This window comes from Lissotriton vulgaris, unplaced genomic scaffold (genome assembly GCF_964263255.1).
Source record: "Lissotriton vulgaris unplaced genomic scaffold, aLisVul1.2 SCAFFOLD_1366, whole genome shotgun sequence".
Lineage (NCBI taxonomy): Eukaryota > Metazoa > Chordata > Amphibia > Caudata > Salamandridae > Lissotriton > Lissotriton vulgaris.
This window is the reverse complement of record NW_028249016.1, coordinates 62,689-88,194: the sequence shown is the minus strand read 5'-3', so window position 1 is coordinate 88,194 and position 25,506 is coordinate 62,689. Positions and strand designations below refer to the sequence as shown.

General features: G+C 45.2%; 1 protein-coding gene across 1 annotated transcript in view; it reads right to left on the bottom strand.

Annotated features, from left to right (window-relative positions):
- The window catches only part of LOC147663737 (phospholipase A2 inhibitor and Ly6/PLAUR domain-containing protein-like), a 52,873-nt gene extending 33,576 nt beyond the window's left edge, over nt 1–19,297 (bottom strand). The window contains exons 1-5 of the mRNA XM_086950238.1: nt 19,287–19,297; nt 17,875–17,915; nt 11,198–11,314; nt 8,752–8,907; nt 1,617–1,766 (exon numbers count right to left, since the gene is read on the bottom strand). Coding sequence (XP_086806364.1) covers nt 1,617–1,766; nt 8,752–8,907; nt 11,198–11,314; nt 17,875–17,915; nt 19,287–19,297 — 475 coding nt within the window. The remainder of the gene's footprint in view (nt 1–1,616; nt 1,767–8,751; nt 8,908–11,197; nt 11,315–17,874; nt 17,916–19,286) is intronic.
- Nucleotides 19,298–25,506: the final 6,209 nt, after the last annotated feature.

Genomic DNA, 25,506 nt, shown 5'->3' with positions numbered 1-25,506 from the left:
TACCAACTGTCGCCACCGATACTAGAGGGGGACTACTATAATTTAGAGATTGTCGGAAATGGCTAACTTAGATATATTCTGCTGAGATTTGGACTACATTTAATTCCATTGATGTTAAATTTCCCTGCTAAAAGGTATAGAAATACCGACCATTTTCCTTGCCCTTGTGACAAGAGATCAGAGCGGTCTGACCTTCATATATTCTTTTTGTGGTTTTATGATAAAAAAACAATGAAGATTTATAATCCCAATTGCAAAGAAACTTAAAATCAGGCAATGTCACCCGCTGTAATGTTTTAAAAGAAGAAACTTCATGATCCAGTCGCTTCCTTTGCATCAGCCTCCTTTTATTAGCTTGCCTAGGAAAAAGAAATGACTTTGTCATCTGTGCTCTTGAAAAGATTAAAGCTGCCCTTTTAGTCCCCAAAACTATGTGAGTATGAATATGTTTGTCTGATAATGTTGTTTCTCCATTTTTGTAATTATATTTCACACCTATCTATACATTTTTAAATGTTATTTATTTATTTATTTATTTATTGGATGTATGGGCAGGAAATAGGGTACAAGTTGTTTTTCTTATTCACTCTGTTTTTAAGACTTATCTACACGAAACTGTCTTTGTAATATGTTTTTATTTCATATTCATTTTATATTCTTTATATTTATGATCTGTAACTTCTTTTATCTAAGCCTGGGTGGAGTTTCCCGAGTTCTGAAAGAGCTGGAGTGCGTTGGATAAATGCTGTCCCCTGTGATTTTCAGTGCCAGCTGCTTGTCTGCACTGTGCAATTATCGCAAACAGCACCATGCAGAGAGCAAGAGAGTGCATCTTCCTTTCTGCATCTTGAGTAGGTTTTTACTCGAGCAGCAACTTTCTTAACGTGAACGAACAGTTACTAAACGCGAGCAGGCACAAGTATACGCAACCACTACCTTACTGGTAGGTTGATTTTCTACACTTGCGCTCGCCAACTTGATGTTGACGATCATGAACAAGTAATAACATTTCAATGGGAGGTGGATTTTCCTTGCTCGCACTCTCCAACTTGAAGTTGATGAACATGAGCACGGAAAAAACTCTGCTCCGCTTGGGCAGCAGAGTTTTTTAACTCCACAAGCTCTGCTTAATGAAGAGTGCAGACATCTCCGCAAACTCTGTGAGCAGAGCAGAGTTCATGGCCCAGACTTACCTTTAACAGATCGAATGAAGAATTGGTTGATTGATTGAGTCTGATAGATCTATTCTAGTGCAGTGACAGTTAAGTTGACTTAGAATGGATGTAAAAAGACATACACATTATGGGAGCCTTAGATTTGATTTCACAAAAACTGAGGTTTACAAAAAACAACACTTTTTGAAATGACTTTGGCATCATATGAAGACGATCTGATCAGATACCAGGTTATAAACATAACCAAAAAAACCTTAAGGTACATCTTCATGATGTGTGTGTTGTACAATTATGATACTTGCTGAAGACATTAAGCCAGTTTCCATGAGTTGCAAATAATTAGCCTGAACATAATTAAAAATCTAAAGAAATAGTTGGAAACCATGAAGAGTAAAGCAGAGGGTTATAAAACTCTTAATTGTAAAAATCAATGTATCTCACCAGGAATGGATGCAGTTCCAGAGAAGGTGCCACATGCGTTTTGCTTCCCAGTGCACTGAACTTCTCCAGTTGCTGTGCAAGGGTCCGCGGACTGGTCATTGAAACAATCTTCACATTTGTATCCGTTGGGTGTGTTGTCTGAAGGAGGCACTGAAATAACCAAGGACAGGTATTGAGATGCATATTTCTGTTCATAAAATGGTGCTAAGTCATGTCTCAATCCCCATGTTCACATAATAACCGCTTTAGATACCCCACGTTGTATGCATTTACAGAAATGTTTGGTTTGCCTCTTGACTCTGAGATTTTTCAACTGTATGTTTGTCTATAACAGAGTTTTGTTACCAATGAGTGCTGTAGAATCGTGTGTGGTTTGAGTAGCTCACCATCTGATTGTTTGCATCATGTAAGTGAGTAGTAACTGCAACTATAAACACACATATCCACAATACAAAAATATGCAATGTACTCTTGCCTTTTGAGCTACTACATAAAAATGTTTATAATAGTTCAAAATCTAAATGTAAATGTAATGTAAATGTATGAAGCTTATATAGCGCATGACTTACCCTGGGGCATCTCCGCGCTTGCTTAGGGAACCCGTCCTGGTATTCCCCTGTGAGATAACCCTGGCAGGGTATCCACAAGGTGAAAGCCAGGCATCCCGCCGCGAGGGGCCGATGTGGAGATTAAGCAAGCTATTGCCCAGAGTCACAGAGTGTGAACCCGTGAGTCGAGAAGGCACCGGAGTGAGAATTAACGAGTCCGTGGAATTATTGAGCCCAAGACCCGCCGAGGCGGGGAATTGAACCCTGGTCCAGGGCCGAACTCAAGCTCCAGGTCTGCCGCCTCTAACCCCTGAGCCACACTTCTCCACAATAGATATCAATTAATTCTAAAAATTTATATGAATAGTAAATATAAAAAATGAGTGATAAGAAGTTTTAATATACTAATTTGCACCGTACAGATTAAGGTAACAATAAACGTAATGTATATTTATGCGCATTTTTAACTATTTCATAATCAACATTATTTTGTATGGGGTTTTATTTTAATCTCCTACCTCCATTATTTTTTAACGGAGGGTGTTGCAGTGGCAGTGGTTGGCCCTGTGTGGGGCTGCACTTACTAATGTTTTTGTTTTTTGTATTTACTAGTAACTTCCACTCAGATCTTGGGACAGCAAAAAGTAGTACAGTTACTTACAATTTAATTTACCTTTGTGAATCAGACAAATGAAGACTTTCCAATCTAATGTTCCATTTTCATCGATGTTCTCTTAAATGTGTGCACCCTCTTTGTCCTCTTACACCCTTTCTTAATTCTGCCCTCTTGCTCTTCTTCCCTCCAACCCGTGGGTGGCTCCCACCATATTCTAAGCCTCCCCCACTTCTACTTACTACCAGCCACAGAGCAAACCAGTCATGAAGCAGATGCCACCTGACCCCCGCCTGGCTAGCACCTGGGCCCTTGTGGCTGTAACCTTTTAGTGCCCTGCTCTAGAGTTGTTCCAGGCCCCCTGGTCTATGCTCCTTTTCTTTCCCTCCTGCTACTTTACTTCTCTGTTCACTTTTCTGCTCTCTTTTTGCAACTCCAATCTTTGCCTTCCGAATTCCTATTTTCCCTTCATTTCTTCATAACTTGGTACACACTTGTCATGCTGGCATTGGTCATTAACATGCTGATATCTGGCTTATTTTGGATGACATTGAAAGTCTTCTCAACGCAGTTTATAGAGTGTACATCCTATACTTTATTCCATAATAATAGCCATAGCTTGCCTAATCCTTCAATGCATCAGCCTTACAGTCATGATGTCCCTTCAAGGTTGGCATAAATTGCTCTCAACTGCTCTGAAAGTTCTACTTGAGTCACTTGGTCCACTGAGTCACAACTTTCAGGCTTGAACTTGCTACCTCATGTGCGGCATGTGTGACTGGGTGGCCATGCCTGGGCTACAAGTGCCTTGTCCACCTAGTGCTGTTCCCTTAAGTTTCCCTGCTGAGAGGCATCCCAAGGATCTTGTGGGGCACTTTTCTCAAGAATCACAGCAGTGAGACTCCCCAACAATCTTATCCAGGCACTTTTCTTAAGGGTCCCTGACATAGGGCATCCCAAGGACCTTGTCCAGGCACTTGTCTCAAGAGTCCCTGCTGTAAGGCATCCCAAGGACCTTGTCTTGAGGCTTCCCAAGAACGTTGTCCGGCACTTGTCTCAACAGTCCTAGCCATAAGACATCCCAAGGACCTCTTCTGGGCACTTGTCTCAAGTGTCTGGTGCCCATGGCAGGAGATAGCACCCCTCCCTCAGGGTCCACTGTGCCTCCCTGTCAGCAGTAACATTCTTCCACAGCCTTTGATCCCACTTGGGCTCCTTGCAATCACTCACCCCTCTCATTCATTCCTTCTTGATGCTCCTCTGTGCCATTTTTGATTTTTCCTCCTAGCTTCTACAAATGTATTTCCTCATATGTCATCTTTGGCCTTTTACCTCCTCTCCACCTTCCCACTCTTGCGAAAATAAGGCCCTTTTCCCCCCTAGGCTTAACATGCATCACCTCATGGCAGAAAACACATTTTTTTTAATCTCTATGTGCAGACATTGGATGGAGGCAATCCTTAGTGGTGTGTTCATGAGAGTGAGTTCACAGAAAATACTTCATTCATGTGACGTTTCATGCCGTTAGTTCAAAACAACAGAAGAGTATCTAAAACTATAATATATACAAAGCTCTAGAAGGGGGAAAACGGTGAGACAGCCCGTCCGCCACCACCTTTAAGTGCCTTATATCAGAGAGTGAACTGTGTCAAAAGAATAGTGACTTTCCAGTATGGAAAAAAGGAACCCTCAGGCACCCACATACAGAAGGTAGCCCTGTTTCTTCATCGGGTTCCTGTGGTTAGTAGTGTAAGGGTATAATGAACCAAACAGGTGCATGTTAAAATGGGTGTAGACCACTCCCTCGACCAACACTTTTAATAGAGGGGTGATTCGAACCCAATTAAAAACAGTGTGAATGTAAGGACAACCTGGGGTTAAGTAAATTTGAACCCCCTGTCCTAAGAATAGGTCGACATGTTTCAGCTTTAGGGTCCTGTTTGACCCAGCATTCCTCAGGACCAATGGTAAATTCTCTCCCAAATCGGCACGGCCAACCCTAAGTAGCCTACTCACGTTGGAAGGAAGATAATCAGCTTTACGTATGTATTTTTACCAACTTGTAATCGCTGTATTGAAAAAAACTCAGGTGCTCAACCTCCGTTTTATGAGGGATATGGAATCTGTAATGAGACCAAAAAACAAAACACCCAAATACAAAATAAATCAATATTTTTTCAAGAAATTATGTCTTCAATTCCAGATATATATTACAGCTATGATTATGAACTACCCATCACACACCCAGTGACATAGAAAAAAATGTGCATTTATTTATTTATATTCAAAACAATACCCTATCGGTTATGATCTGGGCAAACTCAAATTTATGCTAATAACTACGACTCATGTAGTAGCACTCTCATTATTGCGTTACATGTAGTCTCGCGCAAAAAACAGGGGTCTTCTATATGCCCGTATATAATGATTAAGGCTTTTCTTTCTTATCCAAAATCTGTTTAAAAACAACAGTATTCCTTCGAAAAAATTACTGGGGGCCAAATGTATAAAATATCCTATCACACTTTTCAATCAGGAAGACTCTGGTACATGCATTCAATGGTATAGATGGACTCACTCAGTATATGTTCTGAATGTTTCCCAAACATAAGTAAAGGCACACCTTTTGCCCCAGGATCTATTTGGAAAAAAGACTTGAAATCAAGTTCTTTATCGGTATTTTCACAATGTAGATAATTTCAGCCTAAACTTTGCGACTATAGTGTATTATGAGTAATGTCTAACTCATTAGAATGATATTGTTATAGTTGACTTACTCAGATGATCCTAAATGTAAGGCTTCATGAGTCTGTGGTGGGGGAATTCTTCACGTCAGCATCTATCAGAATTAGTTATGTTATGTTATGTTATGTTAAGTGTATTTTTTGAGCGCACAGCTGCCCCAGCGAAGGGGCGTCCTGGCGCTGTATCTGAAAAGAACATAACTAACAAGCAGAAAACAAAAGGAAGCTAATAGGGCAGGGGGAAAAGATAAGTTTTCATAGCTTTCCTAAAGGCGAAAAGGTTTTCTAAAGAACGAATGTGGACAGGAAGTGCATTCCACAGTTTGGCGGCCAACACCATGAACGATCGACCGCCCAATCTGCATTTATGGAATCGGGGAACAAGTGCCAGACTTTGGCCAGCAAAGCGCAGGCTACGCGAAGGAATATAAGGAGTCAGGAGATGCTGGAGGATGGCGGGAGTGTCAGATTTCAGAATTTTGAAAGCAAAACATAAGGCCTTGAATTCGATGCGTCTGATGACTGGCAACCAGTGTAGTTTAACAATTGTGCTGCGGGCTGAGTAGACACGCGGGAGGCCTACCAGGGCTCTGGCTGCCGCATTCTAGACCCGTTGGAATCGCAGGACTTCCGCCTGATTAGCGCCCAAAAGTAATGCGCTGGCGTAGTCGAGTCTAGATAGTACACTCGCTTGAACCACCATCTGGCGAGTGGGGGCATCGAAGAATTTGAGGATAGGCCTCAAACCACGTAAGATGCCAAAGCACATAGATGCCACCTTCTTAGTGTGGCACGAGAAGGTGAGTTTGGAATCCAGCCAAACGCCAAGGTTCTTAAGTTCCGACACAGGTTTTGGGGGGGGTCCCAGCTCCTTAGGCCACCAGTTTGCACCCCACAGATCAGGCTGTTTTCCCAGTACCATCACCTCGGTTTAGAGGGCGTTGAGCTGTAAACAGTTGGCCGTTAGCCAACTGGCAACTGCCCTCAAACCATCCGCAAAGTTTGATGCCAATTGGTCAGAGTCCCCGTTGAGAACCACCGCCAACTGGGTATCATCGGCGTAGGATACCATTGTGAGACCCCAACTCTTCGCAACCTCCGCTAGTGGTTGAACGTAAAGGTTGAAGAGAGTGGGGCTCAACGCCGACCCCTGCGGGACTCCTTGGGCGATGGCACGAGATTTAGATCTAAATGGTGGTACAACCACTTGAAAGGAGCGTTCCGAAAGGAACGACTGAAACCAGAATAACACACTGCCTGAAATGCCAGCCACACCAAGCCTCTGGACAAGAATGGAGTGGGATACAGTGTCAAAGGCGGCACTAAGGTCCAAAAATAAAGTTTATTCCCATTGACCTGATATATCTGATTCTCCTTATTGGTCTCATTATTTATAAAATTAAGTTATTCTTTTACATGTCAAAATGAAAAAACGCTCGTCCATGTTAAAAATGCCTCATTAAGTATTCCGACACAAAGCTGTCTTTCCCAAAACACGGAACCGAGCTGGCAATTTAAGTTTGCACACTGATGTCGTCGCGTTTAGATACTAAATGGCGACTTGGTGCTATCTTAATGAATGAATCTTCGACGTCGCGTCGCCGAAAGCAAAACGAAAAAACAGGTCTATGCAGAAATCAATTTGTGCGCATTTACATTCGTGCCGATTAGTGACTGGTGTTGCACAATGAACTCTCCGTGTGTGTCGAAAGTCTGAAAAAATCTATATGGAGAAACTTCTCCCACTTACTCGCTAGCTGGCAGCTCCCCGCATGGTACCTATTCCGGTCTCTTCCACGGCTCGAAAACAGCTCGAGCCGCGGAAGTGACATATCTTTAACTTCCCACGGCCCAACATGATGCCCACTTGATCGGATAGGTCGCGTTGTTTCCAAAAATACTTAAAGTCCCAGTACCATTATTTAGCAGGGGATAGGCAATAGCGGTCTCATTTGGCAGATAATCTGGAGCATAACAGACTAGTGTATTCACAGGAATCTTAAGGCAAACAGCGCTATGATATGTAATTCCTTCCTGGTCTAAACAAGTGGAATTCTATATTTAAAAACCGAACTCCATTAATTATTATAGAAAAGGCTAGATGTTACTATCCTCGATACAGGTATTATTCAGATGTCGCTAAAAAACAGATTGAAACCTCTGTATGTCTGCCTATTGTGTTATGAATGTAAATAGTATTGCAAAATGTAAAACTTTGACCCAGGTGAAAGTAGTCCTAATATTACCGGTTGTCAGTTCTCAGAAGCTCGTGTTAGGAGCAGCCAACATGTTTTGCTGAGATATTCCCTGCAGTTTTTTCAGCTATCCTACACTGATGCCATTATCCTGTAAGCTGCCAGGCTTGTGAAGTGAGAATAGATATGACCCATTCTCCTTTCTGCAGGGGGGTACAGAGGCTCCTTGCAAGCCCATGGTGCCTGCAGCTCCTACATCACACTTGGAGGAGACTGACTGAGTTTAGCCACCCTCTGCTTTTCCCATCTCCTGTCTTGCTTCTTCCAACTCTCTAAGTCTTGCCCACCCCCAAAAGCACACCCTCAAAAGTACTTAATGGTGGACGTAGCACAGAGTGAGGAGGATGCATGGAGCGGGGTTCCACTGGCACTCTAAAGGCAAGCCCACCTGTGCCAGTCTTTGCCCTGCGATCACACAGTGCCAGAAGCCATGGTCATCCTCTCATCCAACGTGCCTCAACCCATCTGCTTGCCTTGAGTTATGGCCAAGGCCCACCATAGAACACCAAAGGGGCTTTCTCCTGTGTTTCTTTCACCCTCTGACAACCTCTACATGTATCATACACAACACACACAGCAAACACCAGACACCCAACCACACTCACCCCAGCCCCACCGCTCCCCTGTCCTGCATCCTTGTCAACACAGCCTCACTCACTTTCACAGACTGTCCTTATCCTGCACATCCCCTGTATTACCTAGTCTGCTTCTCCCTCTGCTATAGAAGTCAGAGTGGCAAAGTACATATACCCTTCACTTGCCCTCTCTTATACTTATCGGAGTCATAGGCTGTTCGTACCTTGCATACCCCCTCCGTTACTGTGCCTGCATTGCACAATCTCTCCATCACATATGTAAGTCACAGTCTGCAGGTACCCAGCATACCCCTTTTTTTTACAGATATATGACTCACAGACTGCACGTACCCTGAACATCCCTTCTGTTACAGCTTTCAGAGTCACACATTATGCATACCCTCTATATCCCCGTTGTCGCAGAAATCAGAGTCACAACATGATCTGCTTGTCCAGAGAGAGGCATCCGAAGTTTTGAACGAGAACTCTCTACCGCAGGCTGCTTTTTGGGATGGATCCAAACAGTCCTTGAACGCAGTTAGAATAACATTACTCCCTGTTGGAAAAATGTATATTTTGATTTAACAAAAAAGAGATCTGAGAATACGTTCCTGCGCGGACATAGCCATATTGAAGGAGTCTGGTGATTCACCAGTGTTGAAACAGGTACAGCCACTACTTGTGCGTTATTAAGGTGGCCGAGCAGGAGTATGTGAGTTAAAAAAATAAATACTTACATCTAGCGCAGCGGTCGCGCCTTCGCTACGCCTGAGTCTCGCCAGAGTCCTGCCCGTCTGCGCCTATCAGGGAGAATATCATTCCACCTACGTCTCTAAACCACTGCTTATCATCCCCAGTCCTACTCTGGAGGAGTTCAAAGCTTTGACGACAAAAGTCAAATCCGGCTCCCCGGATGATCCTATGAGACCCATTCAATTCCAGGAACTCGCCCAGTGCTGCTACCCTGCAATGCACAGTTTGATGGATTTGTCCTTTAATACCGGCAGGGTTCCCAGGGCATGGAAGCAGGCGACTGTCATTCCTATCCTCAAAAAGCCTGCCCTTGACCCTACCAAATCTGAACACTATCGGCCTATCTCCCTTCTTCCCTGGCTAGCTAAATTAGCAGAATCACATTCTAATCATATTTTATCTTCTCATCTGCAGGAAGCTAATATTCTGGACAATTCCCAGAATGGGTTCCGTGCGGGCCACAGCACCGAGACTGAGCTCTTGGTCGTGGTGGAACATATCAGGAAGATGTTGGACCAGGGTCAGACGGCGGCACTGATCCTATTGGATCTTAGTGCCGCCTTTGATACGGTTTCCCACCAGATCCTCCTGCACCGTCTCATGGAGGCCGGAGTTGGAGAGTTAGCACTTGAGTGGTTCCGATCCTTTCTCACGGATCAAACCTTCAAAGTATCCACACCTCCTTTTGTCTCGGCCCCTCGCTCCATTCATCAGGGTGTCCCGCAGGGATCGGCCCTCAGCCCTACCCTTTTCAATTTGTATGTTCAGCCGCTGGCGGAGGTAGCTCACAGTTATGGTCTCACCATGGTGTCATACGCCAATGACACGCAGCTGGCGGTGGCACCTAATGGTGATTCTAATATGGATGCCCCTACCTTCCAGTTAGCCCTCAAAGCTGTGGCAGGCTGGATGGCGAACAACCGACTCCAACTTAATGCCTCTAAGACCGAGGTCATTATTTTTGGTAGGGAAAGTGGACTCTGGGGAGATCAATGGTGGTCATCTGAATTGGGCCCTGTTCCCACCCCCGTTGCCGAAGTTAGAAATCTTGGGGTGTGGCTCGATGACAAACTCTCTTTCACCTCCCACACTAAACGTGTAGCTGGTACATGTTTTGGTGCCCTGCAGTGCCTCCGACCCATTTTCAAGTTTTTTGATGCGGATACCAGACAGATCATAGTCCAAGCACTGGTTCTTACCAGATTGGACTATGCCAGCTCTCTGTTTCTGGGTGTGAATCAGGCAGAATTAGCTCGCCTTCAGAGGGTGCAAAACGCGGCGGCCAGGATGCTGGTCGGCCTCCTGAAGTTTGTTTCTGCCCGTCGTACTATCCAAGACCTCCACTGGTTGCCTGTGGGGCAAAGAATTAAGTTTAAAGCTCTATGCTTAACTTTTAAAATTCTTAAGTCTGCCTCCCCCCTATCCTATCGCAGACAATCCAGCACTATGTCCCTTCCAGAGCCCTTTGATCCTCAGGCTTAAATCTTGCCATTGTGCCACGCTTTAAAAGAGCTAGAATGGGTGGGCGCTCTTTCTCAGTGTTGGCGGCAGCTCTCTGGAATTCTTTACCTGCTACTATCCGCTCCATCCCCGATCTGCTCCCTTTTAGGAAGGCACTAAACACCTTCTTATTCTCCACATTTTAGTTTCACTCGTTCTGGTTTATTTCTGTTGTGTTGTGTTCTACCATCTCTGGAAAGCGCCGGGACGCCTCTTGGCTGCGGCATCTGTGCGCTATACAAACTAAAAAAATAACATATGTTTTTCAGCACCTAACAATTTTAATTAGGCAAAACATTTTTCTGAACATTTTATGAATTTTTTGTCACACTTCCCTCCCCCACAATGATGCTTACTCCATGGCATTCTACCACTGAGTTTTACGTCATACTCCTTGCAAATCAGGCAAGAAAGGGAACCTGGGATGAAGGACTGAGGAATTTATACCAGACAGCACATATTAGCCAATCACAAGTTGGAGCCATGAGGACACAAGGGAGGGGCTTCTGGATGTCCAACAGGAAGCTTGCAGGAACCTTCAACATTGGCCACAATGTTGCCAATGGGGTCACATGTTACAGAAATGCACTCACCCAGTGTGATGTTCTCTAGGCCTGCCATGCAGTGAGTGACGTCAGGAGGACATTGCTTGAAGATACCTGAGCATTGAGTGGTGCCGGTGCCAAGACACTGCTCGCAAAGTAGACAATCTGAAAGAAAAACACATTCTGTCTCAAGTTCTGTATATAATGTTGTTCTTTATTTAAAAAGAGTGATTCAGGAGGAAAAATATGTCTGGGTACTCAGAGTGGGAAATGTTCACTATTTAGGTTGAAATGTTTTGTGGATAAGGGCAAGATAAGAAAGTACTGCTACGCCACTGTACACAGTATAATGCAAAAATAATAATAATAATAAATTCTCCAGCGACTAGCGATGAGCAGATAGCTCCATTTTTTGGGGCGCAGAATGGAGCGTAAACCCTAAAGGGGACATGAGAAAGAGTTGCATACTAGAGGCAAACAAAGAACTGAGACAAAATGAAGATTACAACAGAAAGAAAGGGTCAGACAGACACAGAGAAACGGGTAGGCAGAGGCAGATACCAAGAGACAGACAAATACACAGAGATAAAGATGAGTAAAAAGGGTAAAACACTTTTGACTCAACAAAAAGCTTCAACCAAAGTTGATGTGCTGCTTTCGGTCAGAGGGACAGAGCAGAACAGGGCATATCTACTAAGATCTGATTAAGGGTGGGTGGAACACGCAGAGTTTCATTTTGGAATTGGACGGAGATCCATAAACTCTCAAGATTCCCGAGAGTTCAGCGAATTAGCAGAATTTGGCACGCTGCACTGCTTGCACTGATTTTTAGAACTGGGAGCTTATTCAGCACTTTAAAATCAGCGTGACTGGCACTACGCAGTGCACTTGAGAGCACAGCTTCTTCCTGCTGTTCAAGTAGTTCTACTCTAGAGGCTCTTTCTTCAATACCAACAGTTGCAACCTGCAGCGGCTACCAACATTAAGAAAATCCCGCCAGGTGGTGTTCCTGCGTCTAAAAATCACGCTAGGAGACACAAAGTCTCGCTGACACTCAACACTTTTGACATTCGCGAAACGCCTATGAGAAATAATTGTGCCACACAGCTGTTGGCAGAATTTTGCAGAAAGTCAAAAGAGTGACGCAGAAAGGGCAAAATTCTGCGGGCAGAGAGACTTTCTGCCTTAGATATAAACTTCCAACCTTAGTACATTGGGCTTAAGCATGGGCGGAAAATCCGTTTCGCTCGCGGATTTTGCGGATTTTCGGTAAATTCGCAATACGCGAGATTCGCGAATCTCCCGCAAAATCCGCAAATCCGCGAGCAGCGGATTTTGCTCGCACTGCTCGCACTGTTCGCGTGAGTTCGCGGCTTCCCAGTACAACTTCGCGCCCCGCGAATAAGTGCAAAATTGCAGAAATACGATTTTAGCAAAACTGAAACTACTTACCAGGTTCAAAAGTTCAGGCTCATCATTAGTAGCCATTTCCTGTAGTGCTTCCTGAGGGGCAGTTGCAACTATTATGTGACCCTGCTCTGAACCTCAGAATAGTTACACATATGCCACAAAGGTCCTGAATTACAGCTAAGGGAGACAAGCAGGAGCCAGGCTGGAGGTTCAAATCCATTAATCAGCCCCTAATTCATTATTGTCAGTTGGGGCAGGGCAGGTGTTGTAACTAATTTTGCAACAATGAAAGCACTTAGCAAGTTCAAAAGATCACTAATCAGGAAGCACTAAGGAAGCAGGTGCCAGCTAAAAAAATATTCTGTGACACATTAATCAGCCCCAAATTAATTCAGGTCACTTGAGGCAGGGAAGGTGTGCTTGCGTTGCCACAATAATGTACACTGACTGGACAACCAGAGGGTGCTGTGATGAAACAGAGGGTGGCATGGGTGGGCCAGAGGGTGGCATGAGTAGTCAGAGAGTGGCAGTGGTGACAGAGAGTGGCAGTGATGAAGAAGAGTGTCCCAAACAGGCTGGACACGTAGAAACAACAAGTTCGCGAAACTTGCGACCCGACAGGTAAGTTCGCAATTTGCGACATTGTACAAAACCCTCGCGAACTCGCAGAAACCCGCGCAAACACACAAAAAAAAAATCCGCAAATTCGCGAGAATTCGCGGATTTTGCGGATTGCGAGTTCGCAAATCCGCAAAATTCGCGAACGCGAGATTCGCAAAATTCGCCCATGTTTAATTGGGCTGCCTATTGCCATGCACAAACAATTCACCATAGTGCAAAGGTATCACAATGATGTTTAGTATAGGTTTTGCACTGAACGGCCACATTTTCAGTGCAGAAGAATATGCTCAGCCATGTCTTCCACATATGTATGAGTGCTGTACATTGAAGCATATATGTAAAGTGGAAAAGGTTTGGAGGAAAGAAAACATTTCTCCAATTTTACACCTACCTTGAGGATGTGTAATTTTTTGGCACAGAGCCCTGTTTATCTTTTTTTAATAAATAGACTGCGTGCATGGGAACACACATCACCATCCATTATGGGTCTCCTTGATGTGAAGAAGCAGTACATAGGGCTTCTTTCCAGCACAAAGTGCATCTCAAATCTCATCTCAAAAAGCTTTATTTTGACTAAAAATAGTCATGAAAAGCACAAATATGAAAAATACATGCATTTGATTAAAAACAAGGTTAAAAAAATACATGTGGTACATTGCATTATCACAAATAAGGCCCTCAGAGAATATCAGCCAAGGAAATAAAAACATGTATTATGAACAAAGTCCATTATCAATTCATTTGGCCTTCTGGCTCACCCCGCCCCCACAAGGTTGTTTAGGGGAGTGATTGAGAGTAAATGATAAAGTGCTTGTGGAACATGTAGACACACTGGCGTATTAAAATTCAATTTTCCTTCTGCCTCAGGCCGAAGTCCCATGATTTAAATGGGGATGTAATAAACTACATAAACTACATATTTATTTATTTATTTATTATAAGTTTGTAACATCACCCAAGTGGGTATCAGAGCACTTTACATAAGGATTATGAAGAAACGGGAACACAGTTCAAGTAGACAAAACAAGGTACAAGTCGGTCAAAGTGTCACAAGAGTAAAAATACATAGTGGGGGGAAATAGGTAGAAGGCTATTGCAGCAGGAAATTTAGGACAATATACATAAAGATCAAAAGGAACAATATGGCAGGCAACAATTGGTCGCAACAGATATTACATCATGTACACATTCTAAAAATAGATTAGGTGTTTGTACCATCTATGAGCAAACTTAACAGATACTTCTTCGTGTAGAATAATATGTTTGTGGAAGGCCGTTTTGTAGGAGAAAGACTTACCTAATCTGATCTAACATCAATAAACAATCAAAATCAAAAGAGATACTGAATAACTACTTGGACATTGTATATAAAAAAGTTTTCTGAAAAAGTTCTAAAATATTTGCTTACAAGCAGTTCACTCTGTAATCTTGAGGGCTTTAGTCTAATTTGATCAGGACTTTATTGCTTACTATTACCCCTACCCATTATTATCGATTTCCATAAAATGAGTAACGTGGGTAAAAAAACAAAAAAACCCCAGCAGCAACACAACCAAACACCAGACTGCAGGCGGCAGTATCACAGCCTCTACCCAGCTTAACAGCAATCGACAACATGCTGCAAAAAACAATAGGGGTTGTGGTTACTGCAATCGAAAATACTGAGAGAAGACTACCAATCACACCCACATTATGTTTGCAAAATCAGGGAGGTGACTGTTCAGTTATTGCACCCGATGCCCCGGATCAAAACTCATACCTAACATCCTCCTATGTAGAATTGCCCTGTGCACAGGCGCCTTTAGAGACCCCTATAGATGTAGAGGATCCACCTACTGTTTTGACTTCCCCCTTTCCCAGGGAAACCCCCCTAGTAGGTAAACCACGCCCGAGGAGAAAAAAAGAGAGCCTTCCAAAAAAAGCGGGCAAAAAGAATTTGGCCAATCACAACCTGGTGAGCCCAATTGTTAATACGTCGCATCCGACCTCAGGAATACCGTGCTGGGTTACTAACATGGTGGCTGACTTGCAAGCATGCGTGGAGCAGACCATTGTTACCCATATTAAACCCTTGGTGTCAAAGCTTGACAGACTATCCTCTATCTTAAATAATAAGGGGCTAGGGCTAACAAAGTCAGCTAATCCCTTGGGAAACTCTGCACCCTTTGCTGATTCTGATTGCGGTGTTACATCGAAAAATACATCTAGTGACAGAGTAGCGTTACCAAAAAACCCTGCAACAAAAATTAAAAATGCAGGAACTCCAATAACTATCATTAAGCCTGCACATCCTCTACTCCCCCCCTCCTAACAGTAACACACACGGCCAAACTCACCAGGCAGTTGGAAACTCCACTGCCAACACTGATAAAACTAGATTGAAGCCGAAGGAGGGTAAAAATGAAAGCAATACTAGTATTCCAACGATTAGGAATGTACCACCTAAAGCTACTTCTTGCCAGCTGACAACCATTAATTTACCCCCGGAAGCACTACCATACGTGGTAGCCCTCACAGGAGTTCCAGTCTTAAGGGATGGGAAAAGAGAAAACAAGATCGATTTGAAAAATAAGTGCATCCAATGGTTGAGCGTAAACAGACCCCTACCCCCAAATGTCTCAGGGGAAATACTGGCAGTTAGAAGAATAGATTGGATAGGGAGGGGGCCAAAAACAGTATCAGGAGATGTTGTAATAATAAAATTAAGGGACACCTCTGCTGTGGACCACATCTGTAACGCTCCCTTCTGCAGGTCAAATTCCCAAATGAAATGAAATGAAAAATTGCATTTGTATAGCGCATAACCGCCCTGGGGCCTCACAGCGCTTCGAAGATAAAATGGTTTTAGCGCAGGCTCGGGGCAGATCAGAGAGATTTAGCAAACAAATGCGTTTTTAGGGCCTTTCTGAACGAGAGGAGGTTGCTGTTACCCCGGATGGCAAAGGGGAGGGCATTCCAGAGTCTGGTCGCCGAATGGGAAAAAGAGCGGCCACCCCAACGGGCTTTGTTAATTTTAGAGGAGGTGGCCAGCTGCAGGGTACCAGACCGAAGGGGGCGTGTTGGAGAATAAGGCGTAACCAGAGGGTGCAGAATCGCTGGGCCTACACGGTGGAAGGATTTGTGCATGATGCACAGAGCTTTAAACTGCACTCTGGCAGCCATTGGGAGCCAATGAAGGTCCTTCAGAGCCTTCCTCGCCGACTGCCGACGGGACAGATTGAACAATATGCCCACTACACTTGTCATTTTTTTATCCTACCCCCAACTTGAGATTAACCCACTCCAATGGGATTCATTACAACAGGGGCATTTATCCTCCATCAAATAGAATGCAACACAGGCCGAAATTTGGGGAGGACATGTTCCCATATAATTCTACACACCCGCTCCAACCCCATTGGAATAGGTTTAGTGTGCTGGAGGAGGTAGATTGACTCATACTGAAGGAAAATTCCCCATTACAAATTATTAATGAAGAGTCCACTGGAGGACGGGTTTTAGAGGAAAATGTTCCATCTACCTCCACCAGGGATGATTCAGTATTTTCTTCCTCGACGAGGGAGGGGACTAGAGAAAAGGGAACCTGGACAGCCCCAATGGACGAGGGGACGTACAAGGTTCTGACAAGGTAGTGGAAGGTTGTTTAAAAATCCTATCCTGGAACATAGCCGGGTTAAAAAACAAACTGCTCACACCAGAGTGGGACTCCTTTATGGCTGCTCACGATATCTGCCTGATGCAGGAGACCTGGGCATTGCAGGAGAGCATCAATCTGGCCTTTGCAACTTACAATATCCTTGCAGTATCCACAGGTAGAGGCCGCCCTTTGGGCGGACTATCAATATGGATAGGCACTCATTTGGGCATTCAGGCCAAACAAATGCAAACAAATTCCCGAGACGTCCAGTGTGTCTTACTAACACCCCAAAGTAAACCACAAGTAGCTATAATAAATATCTACTCAAGGCCAGTCAAGAAGGGGCAGGAATCGAATAAAATCAAAGCACTCGATCTTTTTATCCAGGCACTGGACCCCTCAATTGCGATAATTCTTGGCGGTGATTTTAATTGCCAGTTTGAGCATCTTGGTAGTTTGGAGTTGTGCGAACAAGACAAAGTAGACTCACTCTGGCGCATCCCTGACTTCAAGATTACTCCGGTTAGGGCATGGACACCGTTGGTGCTCCAGATAAAATCTCTCTCCCTTGCAACATCTTTGCGGGCGTGCAACGGGAGATTGGATCCCGACTGTCCAGGGCTTGCCACGTATAATAGGGCAAACCAAACCTCCATCATTGATTACCTCATGATGGAAGCCAAATATTGGGATAGGCTGAAAGAATTTATGGTTGTACCAAGGCATGATAGTGATCATAATGCCTTGGTCTTAACACTTAAGCCTGGGTCTTTTGGTCTAACAAACCGGACCCTAATCCTGCCATGGTGATGACACCTCTCATGGTGACAAACAATAGAAGAAGTATTAAATGGCCTCATTTTGTGAATTCCCCCACCCGGATCGCAAAAATATATCAGATCGCAATTCTGTACATAAGCGAGATGGGCGATCTGTCCCTTCGCCGACAACCCGTAGAAATACACAGGCAGCTAGTCGTGTGACTATGGGAAGTGCTCTATCCAGTAAGTGGAAACAAACGGAGCACGCCTAGGACGCATCCCTGATTCAACTGTACCTGTAAGAAAGCAAAAAGGGATCTCCTTGCAGCAATCAAATCTAAAGATAATGCAAAAATTAGGGCAATTAGACTGCTGTACAAAAAGGAGAACATCAGGGTCAAGATAGAGTGGGAGGAAGCAAGGTGGGAAGAACTGAGACATGCGCTCCTTTTAAAGGATGCCAAATCATTTTGGGCTATAGTCAATGCAGGCGTAAAAGAGGGGGAGAGGCTGTTTTACCGAACATTGCTCCCTCAGTATGGGAGGCACATTTTGCAGCCCTTTACACAAGCCCCGAGGCTGGCGCCTATGTGTACCAACGGCAGGTTCAGATGACAGGAGTAGATAGGGCCCTTCAGACTCCCCCGGGCCTAGACCCCCTGCACGAGCATCGACTGCCGGGGGCCTCGGGATTGGGACATCGATGGAGCGTGCTGGATGACCAGGAGATGATTCCCTTGCAAAACCTTGAGAGTATCTCTCTCAAGGAAGTGGAATCTGCTATCAATAGATTGCTCCCAAACAAAGCCCCTGGCCTTGACAAATTACCTGGTGACCTCTTTTGCTCAGAGCCCAAAATGTGGACACCGTATCTTGTAGTTCTGTTCAACGCGGTCCTCGGGGGTTCCAAGTTACCGGAAACCTGGTTGGAGCTGAGATCGTCGCCATTTACAAGAAGGGCTGCCCGTTATCTCCATCTAACTATAGGCCCATTATTCTTCTAGATACTACGCAAAAACAAATGGGCCGGATCTTACTGAACAGAATATTGTGATGGATAGAGGAACACAAAATACTGACCACTCTCCAAGCCGGATTTAGATCTGGCAACTCGACCCTGGACCAAATTTTTAGGCTGCAGGTCCTTTTTTTGAAAACTGCAAGAGTAGAGGGGGGCAGCCTCTACCTTGTCTTTGTGGATCTGCGGGCCGCCTTCAACCTTGTTCCCAGGGAGAGATTATGGAAGGTACTGGAAGAATTAGGCCTCCTGTCCAGCTTATTAGATGTTTTGATCCGACTCCATGCAGGGAACTACGCCCAGGTGAGGTGCGGAAGGAACAGAGAACTTTCGGCCCGCTTCCCCGTAACCAGGGGGGTACGCCAGGGTTGAGCCCTGGCCCCTACACTTTTTAGCCTCTATGTTAACGGCTAGGTGGATGAATTGGGTGGTGTTGGGGATAGTGATGCCCCATGGTTGGCTACTGGCCGGGTGCCCGCTTTGATGTTCACGGATGACACCTTGTTGTTTTCCCGAACATCAACGGGCATCCAGAGGGTTTTGGATGGGTTTGCAACTTTCTGTGCCTCGCGAGGATTGGAGGTAAACTAGGATAAAACCAAGTTTATGATTTTCAATCCCCGAAGGCACACCCGCCCGAACCCTGTCCTGAATGGCACCCCGCTCGAGACGGTGAAAACCTTTGTTTACCTTGGTGTCATGCTGACCGAAGATTTTGACTGGGGTCACCAGGTGTCTAGATCCACCCTGACACTTTCACAGATCATAGGGGGTATTGGCAAATTCCACAAAATATCACAATTTAAACCAGCTGCCCCCGTTCTTGAAATGTATAGAACTCAGGCCAGGCCAGCAGATATGTGTGGTGGAGAAATTTGGGGACACAAGAATGCACTGAGTTTACTAAAGATCGAGCAGGCCTTTATGAGAAATCTGGTAGGCCTACCCCAAAGCACCCCTCTCATTAAGCTGCGGCTAGATATGGGCCTTGAGTCTATTAAAGAACTGATAGCCGCACGACCTCTGCTCTATTGGAGAAGGCACTGGACAGTACCAGAGCTTGTTGATTACAGAGCGGAATTTTCTGCAGTTTGGGGAAGGGTTAAGAACAAACATATACCCTGGCTATCCCACATCAAGGCTCTCTCTTGCCAAATTGGTTTGCCTCAACTGTGGGAGTCCACAGAGGAGATTTTCCCGAGTTTACCGAGGTCAGAGTTGTTGGCCACTCTGAGAAATTATAGCCTTAATATGTTACATTGCTGGACAACTCCGGGTAGGCTATCCACTGAATTCTTGCAGGTGAAAACTATACCCAAGAGTGAGGAATTTTTAGACGTAGTGCAGCCTCCCCTTGCGAGGAAATTATACACCCAACTAAGACATGGCTGCTTGCCCATTAGGGAGCTGTCTTCTAAATGGGCCAATTCAGATGAGGGAACCTGCCCAGCCTGCAACAACAGCATAGAAGATATTGCGCATGTTCTGTTTTTCTGCCCGGCGTATAGTAAAATATGGAAATGTTGGTTGTCTCCGTTGTGCAGAAACTTGGGACTTAGACAATGTGCACAGGCTTGTAAAGTTTTAACATACGACACCTCCCCTCCTATTGTTTTCTCGGTTTCCCGCTTCCTACATAGTATGTGGCAGAGAAGGACTACCTTTCTTACAGGGAATTAATTGGGGTAATACCCCTCTTTTGATAACCTACTGTTTAATAACCTTTTAAAACTGCTTGTATTTATGGATTCTATTACTGAGCTTGTATCTATTTTATCTGCACTTTTATGGTCAATGACCGAAATAAAGTTATCAAATGAATGATTTGTGATTAACAAATATGTTTATTTAAAAACAAATAGTTTGCAGACATTTCATTCAAGGTGAGGAGTGTTTAAGCAGTGCTTAATTTGTAAAGCATGAAGGGGCAGATTAACAATCCCCTTGTACCACTTTTGCCATGGTAAAAGTGGCGCAAGGGGCTTGTTAATCTGCCCCCAAGTGCTGGTGCTAAACGCACGGCAACAACTGCCACGTTCTTCTCCACAACACTCTGCAGCCACATACGTCTCAAATGAAGGCCTACAGCTAATGCTTAATTTGTAAAACATAAAGTGCCTGGAAAAAAAGCAAAGCAGCAACTACCACTTTTAACTTTGCAGCACTCTGCAGCCATATAACTCAGAAAGAAAAGACTGCACTTGGTGCTTAATTTGTAAAGCATGAAGTGCCGGGGATAAAGCAAAGCAGCAACTGCCATGTTTAACTTTCCAGCAATCTGCAGCCACAAAAGTCCCAAATGTATGTATACTTGTAAAGGGCACTATCACCTGACAGGCATCCTGGTTGAGGTGCCGGGTTTTTAGAGACCCGGTGGTGCCAGGGGATCACACCCGAAGACCTCTAGGTTCTCCCTGTTCTGGACTTACAGAAACACAGAGTCTTCTAGGTGAAGTCAATGATCGAGTTTTATTGGCTGCAACCAAGTAACATGCATCCTAGAAGTACGACAACACGGGCCGTAAGTTCTCAGGAGACTGTTCGTTTCTACAGAACCAGCCTTCTTCCTTATATACACAAATAACAGCTGCAGGCAAGAATTCTTAAGTTTACGATATGGCAATACAAATATTTCCACAATAATACAAAGAGCGAAGTCATGCTGGTCAGCACATATTTCAGATGTCCAGTTAGTGATGGATTACTCAGCCAGATCCAGAACTCCCATCAGATATCGATGAAATGCCAATAAGGTCGAGCACCCTCCCATCATAAAACGGGTCATAAACAAGAATCATGGACAGGTGTGTGTGTATGGGAAAACAGGGTCTGTATGCAGTGAAGGGTTTATGACATGTTGTGCCTTGATGATATCTAGCTCAGCCACTGGGTGAGGAGTTGCCCAAACAGGCTTGGCCGGAGGCAGTGGAGTCAGCTCGGCCAGGTCATGGGGGAATCAGCTACGGTGGACGTGTACTTTCAGATCAAAACTCAGCCTTAATCAATTGATTATATGAGGGCAAGTCATAAGATGGATGCCGTTCACAAAATGGCGTCTGAGGGTTCGAGACGGAAACCACGATTTAAGGGTGTCAGCATCACTCGATCGTGACGCAAATGCATAGGGATGATGTCCTAATCATTACCGGTCCGTCGATACCAAATTCGTCATGTTACGACGACATTTGTGACACGAGTGTGCGGACCCCGAGGCTGGTGAAACGAAGGGGGTCCAGAATTGCAGTACCACAGACCCTCCTTTTGCCCTCATATAAGGCAATAACTCTAATCTGAATCCAGATCTGTATTGACGAATTCGTGGAGATGCTGTTGGAGCAACATTTTGTTGCTCAGTTCGTCCCTCGATACAGGCTTCCTTACACATGAAGTGGCGCAGAGGCCACATATTGCAGGAGCGCACTGCACAAACAGGCAGAACATAAACAGAATGGCTAAGATCATACCAATAAAGATCAGAGTTTTCCATCCCCAGGCAGAGATCAGTTCCCAGAACCACCCTAGCAGAGACCAATCCCCTTTCTCCATGTGAAGGGAATCAGAGATTTTGTGTTGTTTGGAGATGGCCTGGTACACTGTCGGAGCATTATCAGGGATGAAAATGCAGCAACTAGATTGGATCACTCTACATACGCCACCACGGTCTGCAAGGATGACATCTAGGGCAACCCTGTTCTGAAGGGTCATAAGTCGATCCGACTGAAGCTCTGCTGTCAGGTTGCTAAGGGCACCGGCCGTTTCAGTCACGGCGGACTCAACTATCCTCGTTAATTGTCGAATGTTCCTGCTGTTCATCATAGGCCCCCAAAATGGCAGAAAACCCTTTGCGAAGTCTCCAAATTCTTGACCCGCAGTGTCGTCTTGACTCACGACACCCCTAACTGTCCTTGTCCGATGGTAATCTGCCCCGGCCGTGTAGGTGGGTGGCAGCAGAAATGAGATGAAGCATGTGCCCGAGAAGTCGGCAGGCAACCAAGTGTATGCCTTGTCGTGGCAGATGAAGTATGTACCCTTAGCCGCCAGGAAGGGAGGGGAAGTTCGGGAGGCAAACACGTATGTTTCCGTGCATATGCTCTTCCCCAACTGTGCTTCGGGATCCCTGCCAATACCTTGCAGACATAAGTGACCACGGTGGGGTACTACCCAGACTGAGGATGATTTCTTTGATTTCTGGCTCTCACTTAATGAAGTCCCATACTTGGTGATGTTCCACCTACTGTATGGGGTAAACTCATCTTTGGGAGTGGCTCTGATCGTGTTAATATCTCTACTCATGTTCTTGATTCCTGCTATTAGTGCCTTGTTGTTTGAGTTCTCCCCCCGAACGTATGGTTCAAGGGAAAACAGGAACATGGTCTGGAAAGCCCACAAAGAACTGTAATAACTGAAGGGCAGGACGAAGTAAGGGATACCCTTATCGGTTGTGTGCGGCATGAGTCCACATATCCAACAGTTCGTGTTGTTCATAACGGATTGGTGCTGGTGTAGGAGTAGGACAAATGAATTATTTACAAATTTGAGTCTTCTGGCAGACTCGTGTTCAGGTAGGGGATGGAAGGAGTGTGTGGAAATGGTAGGAGAAGGTGTGAGCGGAGTGTGGTATATGAATGGAACTCGAAAGATAGATAGAGCATAGCCAGTTAAAACATTATTATACTACACAACATTGAGATGCTCAACACTAGAAAACGTCTCTTTGCCATTATAGTGCATATTTTCTTTTCAAAATTCATACGTCTAGCAGGTCTCTCAACCCCTGGAAACTCCATCCTCTGGTTGCTGCCTGCGGTGGGGGGTTGCTTCTGCCAAGATGTGCGCTCTGTCCAGTCCGGGGTGATTCCCTCAGACTGACCAGAACCGTTGACCTAGGCGTCCCCGGCTGCACTCCTCGGACTTCAACCGCGGCCTTATCAGCAGAACCGGATGGCGGTTCGAAAATCAAAAATGAGCTAGTTCCCTGGGCGAGAGAGCTGTGGAATCAAAAATAGTTCATGGGAAAAGGGAAGATCGCACTAGTTCGAGTATGTCAGTTCTTTGGTCTTGACCTTAGATTATATCGTTCTTTTCCAGGCACGGTGTGATCTTCAAACAGTGTTTCAGGTTTTGTAGTGTCCAACTGCATCGACGGGGGCACAGATCCTTGCAGAATGCAATCGCTCTCGTTGTTGGTTCCAGTTCCTTTTAATCGTGCATCGCTGAAGGGGACAAAACGTGGTACGACTTCAGTCTCGGAGTCAGCGACTCCTTGCTGGACCCATCGGTCGTATGGAAGGGGCAACTGGACCCTTTTGCAATGGGCACCGTGCACCCAATGTTTCTTGCCGTGGACACGTACTGCAGAGCGGGTAGACAGTAGAACCTGGAAAGGTCCGGTCCAGCGAGGCTCCTCGTTCTTCACTCGTCTGAAGTTGCGAATCAGGATCCAAGAGCCAGGTTCGATAGCATGGCCTGGATTGTCAGATGCCGGCGGAGAGGAGCTGTGGACCTGTTGATGTAAAGTATGCAGTTTAGTTGTCAATTCGTGCAAATAGTCAAACAGTGCAGGGTACTCTATCTCACTGAGCTTTCTAGGCCTCGGTACTCCCCATATATTTGCGGGGCGCCCGAACACGATCTCGTGTGGGCTAAGTCCCAGTCGAGAATGGACAATCATCCTGGTAGACAGGAGTGCCAAAGGCAGGGCATCTGGCCACTTGAGACCTGTGCTAGCTTGGATCTTGGCCAGTTTCAATTTAAGCGTGCCATTATAGCACTCTACCAATCCTGCCGACTGGGGGTGGTTTTCAGTGTGGAACTTCTGGCGGATGCCTAGACACTCACACACTCTCTTCATCACTCGTCCCACGAATTCACTTCCGTTATCACTCCAGACAATCCTAGGCATGCCAAATCTAGGGAAGAATTCTTTGACAAGGGCTTTGGCAGTTGACAAGGCAGTGTTGTCCTTAACGGGGTACGCTTCTACCCATCTAGAGAAAGCGCAAACAACAACAAGGACATATTTCAGGTTGTTGCACCTTTCCATCTTAATGAAATCGAGTTGCAAGACCTCGAACGGATACGTTGGAGGTGCAAAGTGACCAGCTGGGGTTGGGGTTCCTCTACCAGGATTGTGTTTCAAACACACCATACAGTTTCTGACCAGATTCTCTGCACATTTTGGGATACCACTATTCTGCCATACTGGGGCCAACAGCTTACATATTCCTTTTACGCTAATGTGTGCCATTCCATGGGCCATTGTTACCACTGCGAGAACATAAGCGTCCGGTAACAATCATCGCTGGTGTTCTGACAGTTCGACCCAACAACCATTCGCGTCTAATCTACCCTTGCTTTCTCTCCATTCATTCACCTCTTTCTCAGTCGCGTCAGCTTGTATAGATTTCACGCTTTCGATGGTGTCCTCACACATACCCACATCAGGGGTCCATCTAGCAGGACCTACAACATACATCCGACTCATTGTGTTCCTTGCAGTCTCTTTCGCGACCTCGTCGGCAAATGCATTCCCTCGACCAACATCATCTCGGATCTTTCTATGCGCGCTACACTTCACGATTGCAACCTGTAGGGGCAAGGTCAGTGACTCGAGAAGGTCGTGTACTAGCTGTCCGTGTTGAATCTTTGCACCATGCGACGTCAGGAACCCACGTTCGCGCCACAATCTTCCAAAACTGTGGGCTACGCCAAAGGCGTACTGACTATCAGTGTACACATTTACTCATTTTCCTTTCGCCAACACACATGCTCTTGTGAGTGCGACTAACTCCGCTGCTTGTGCAGAATTCTGGGGGATGCGAGCTGTTTCTACAATCGTGTGTAATGTTGTCACGGCATACGCTGCAGTCGTATCACCATTCGGCAACTTGAAACATGAACCATCAACCCA